Source organism: Eptatretus burgeri, unplaced genomic scaffold (genome assembly GCF_056783735.1).
Source record: "Eptatretus burgeri isolate ZD-2024b unplaced genomic scaffold, Ebu_testis_v1 Ebu_testis_scaffold_3164, whole genome shotgun sequence".
Taxonomy (NCBI): Eukaryota; Metazoa; Chordata; class Myxini; order Myxiniformes; family Myxinidae; genus Eptatretus; species Eptatretus burgeri.
In genome coordinates, this window is record NW_028225112.1 from 1 (window position 1) to 3005 (window position 3005).

At 39.0% G+C, this 3005-nt stretch overlaps 1 protein-coding gene across 1 annotated transcript; it reads right to left on the minus strand.

Annotated features, from left to right (window-relative positions):
* Window positions 1-228: 228 nt before the first annotated feature.
* LOC147006573 (uncharacterized) lies at window positions 229-3005 on the minus strand. The gene is made up of 2 exons (XM_085868500.1): window positions 1339-3005; window positions 229-1242 (listed from the first exon to the last, which is right to left on the minus strand). The coding sequence occupies exons 1-2, from the start codon at window positions 1390-1392 to the stop codon at window positions 229-231; spliced, it is 1068 nt and encodes a 355-aa protein (XP_085724626.1). The 5' UTR covers window positions 1393-3005.

The window sequence follows — 3005 nt, forward strand, 5'->3', positions numbered from 1 at the left end:
TGTGTGTGTGTGTGTGTGTGTGTGTGTGTGTGTGTGTGTGTGTGTGTGTGTGTGTGTGTGTGTGTGTGTGTGCAATGGGAGCAATGGGTTGGCACTTCACTCCCTCCTACTATACACCATTGTGGACACTCGAGGGCCAAGTCCATGGTGTATAACAGTATATAATGTGTGTCAAGGGGGACGTTCTTAGATCTGTGAACCCCAAAGACAGAATCCTCAACTGAATAGTCAAGGCTTAACTTTTGTTTGTTGGTGTGTGTGTGTGTGTGTCCCAACCCTCACATTCAAAATCTTAACCCCAACCCTCACATTCAAAATCTCAACCCCAACCCCCCAACTCTCGCCCAACACAATGTCTTTTTCAAAATGAGATTTCCACCTGCATATATTTTTTACGTTTTTTTTTTCTCTTCTTCCAATTCTGTTTTTAAGGCTTTCAGGTTTGATGACGTAGAAAGGGGGAGTAAGCCTGCACTTTCTTCCCAGAACTTTCTTGATCTTGCTCCCATCAAGCACCATCCAACAAAGAACTACATCGATAGGTTTAGATCCCAAAGAGTGATAGCATTTCAAGTCTCCAAAATAAACCCACCTTTCCAAGTCTCCAAGGTATTGCCACATTCCTGTTGAGTTTCCAAGATACATATCACATTGTGAGTTATCAAACCAGAACCCACATTTCAAGTCTCCAAAAATATAACCATCTATCCAAGACTCCAAGGTGGAATCACAATTTCCAGAAATATTGTGGGTTTTGGTGATAGATCTCACATTGTATAACTGTGGATCATCAAGGAAAACTCCATTTTTCCAATTTTTATGGGTTTCAGTGATAGATCTCACATAGTATAACTGTGGATGATCAAGGAAATCTCCATTTTTCCAATTTTTATCGGTTTCAGTGATAGATCTCACATAGTATAACTGTGGATCATCAACGAAAACTCCATTTTTCAAAATGTCTGAAATTTGTGAGTCTCCAAGGTAAAACTTGTATTCTGGCTCATCAAGGTATAACTTGTTCAGGGGGTATTGTCTTGATAACTCACAATGAGTACTATTGTTGCAAAACTCTTTTTCAGGACTTTGCTGGTCTCCAAGGTATAACTCTTTGGTTGGGTCATCAAGGACGAACTCGTTCTGTGGGTCTTGGTCGCTCATAAGGTCTTCAACCAAGCCAACAATTTCGCCCCAAGTTGTAGCAAAAGCAGTATTTTCATTTCGTATTTCAGATACAATTTCCTGTGAGAGAAAATAATAATGTATGAAATTAAGTGATTTAATTATTAAATGAGTATGCTTCATTCAAACTTTGAAAATAGGAAAATAAAATCTTACTTCAACAGATAAGAGGTTTGAATCCAGTTCATCAACTTGAAGGTTTAGTTCCATACAAGTCGTCGATCTCCAAGGAACCCCAAAGTCATCCCACTCAAGGCCTAGCTCGTTCTGTGGGTCTTGGTCGCTCACAAGGTCTTCAACCAAGCCAACAATTTCGCCCCAAGTTGTGGCAAAATCGGTATTTTCAGATACAATTTCCTGTGAGAGAAAATAATGATGTATTAATTAAGTTATTTAATTATTAAATGAGTCGATGCTTCAATCAAACTTTGAAAATAGGGAAATAAAATCTTACCTCAATGGATTAGAGGTTTGAATCCAGTTCATCAACTTGAAGGTTTAGTTGCACACAAGTATTCGATCTCCAGGCAAGCACACAGCACACCATTGCCAGCAAAAAATATGTTTAAAATGGAGCCTGGGCTTGAGGCTTTTATAGGGAAAGACTGGTGGGTGTGGTTTCCTTTGGAAATTCCCTGGGCAAGCCCAGGCAAATTTTTCAAAACCATAACATGCGAGAATTTTCTCGTGATTTCTTTGTGAGTCAGAGATGAACTGTAAATGATGTAAGAGTAGGTGGGGCTTAGCAAAAGTGGGCGTAGTTTACGAAAAATGGGCGTGGCTTACCAAAATACCTCATAAAAGTGGGTGGGGCTTAAAGGAAAGTGGGCGGGGCCAAGAAAAAGTGGGCGTGGTTTATCAAAATACCTCACGAAAAGTGGGCGGGGCTTAACAAAAAGTGGGCGGGGCTTGGGAAAAGTGGGCGTGGCTTAACAAAAATAACCTGTGGCTCAGGAGGTGGTCAAACAAGAGCATGAAGAGAAGTTTATCATTTCGTAATGGCACAAAAGGGGTATCTTAAAAAATATAAAGATTCAAATGTTTTGTTTTTAAATATTTTAGATGGGGATTATTGTGCAAAGAAAATTAAACTATTGAAGGAATTTGAGAATGAACAAATCTTTATAGGTTCAATGAGTGAGCAAAACAATATGCATTGGTGATTTGAAAAAGAGTGTCCCTCGGCTTACATGTTTCAGATATTTCTTTAGAATCACCTTTAACAAATCACATTACTACTTTACTACTTGAACACATCTTTATCTTATTGCATTGGTTATTTGAAAAAAAGTGTTCCTCGGTTAAAAGGGGAGACAAATAAATATATCTTGGGATAAAAAGGGGGTTTACTTTTTAGGGAAAAAAATATGAATCGCTGAAAATCCCCCATTCATTTACATGGGGAAAAGTGAGCCACAATCAGTATATTCACCCTACTCCTGTCATATGCAAGTTTTTGGCCACTTACAACAGGCCACCAAATATGTTAGGAATGACATCAGATGCTAAAACTTTGCATGCCAGTCCGAATACACATGTAGATGGACATATGCGAACGTCTTGACGATTGGGCCTTCAATTTCAAGATGGGCTCCTTGCATAGATGGGCCATAAGTTAGATCTCAGTACACCTAAAATGGGCATATTTTCACGCATATCTGCACACAGGGAAATGCTGCAATGATGAGTGAATACTTTTCAACTTGATAAGTGGGCCCTGTGTTATGTGTTAGAATTTTATGAGCCTGCCGCAAAATAGATAAAAAAATAAGGAGAAAAAGTTCGTATTTTCAGTAAGCCTGTCAAATGCAAGCTTTTGGCCA

What these genes read in the sequence shown, in the direction of transcription:
- LOC147006573 (XM_085868500.1), bottom strand. Translation starts at nt 1,392, where the DNA reads ATGGAACTAAACCTTCAAGTTGATGAACTGGATTCAAACCTCTTATCT. An exon ending in CAAACCTCTTATCTGTTGAA is followed by an intron (nt 1,243 to 1,338) that starts GTAAGATTTTAT and finishes TTTCTCTCACAG; the next exon opens with GAAATTGTATCTGAAATACG.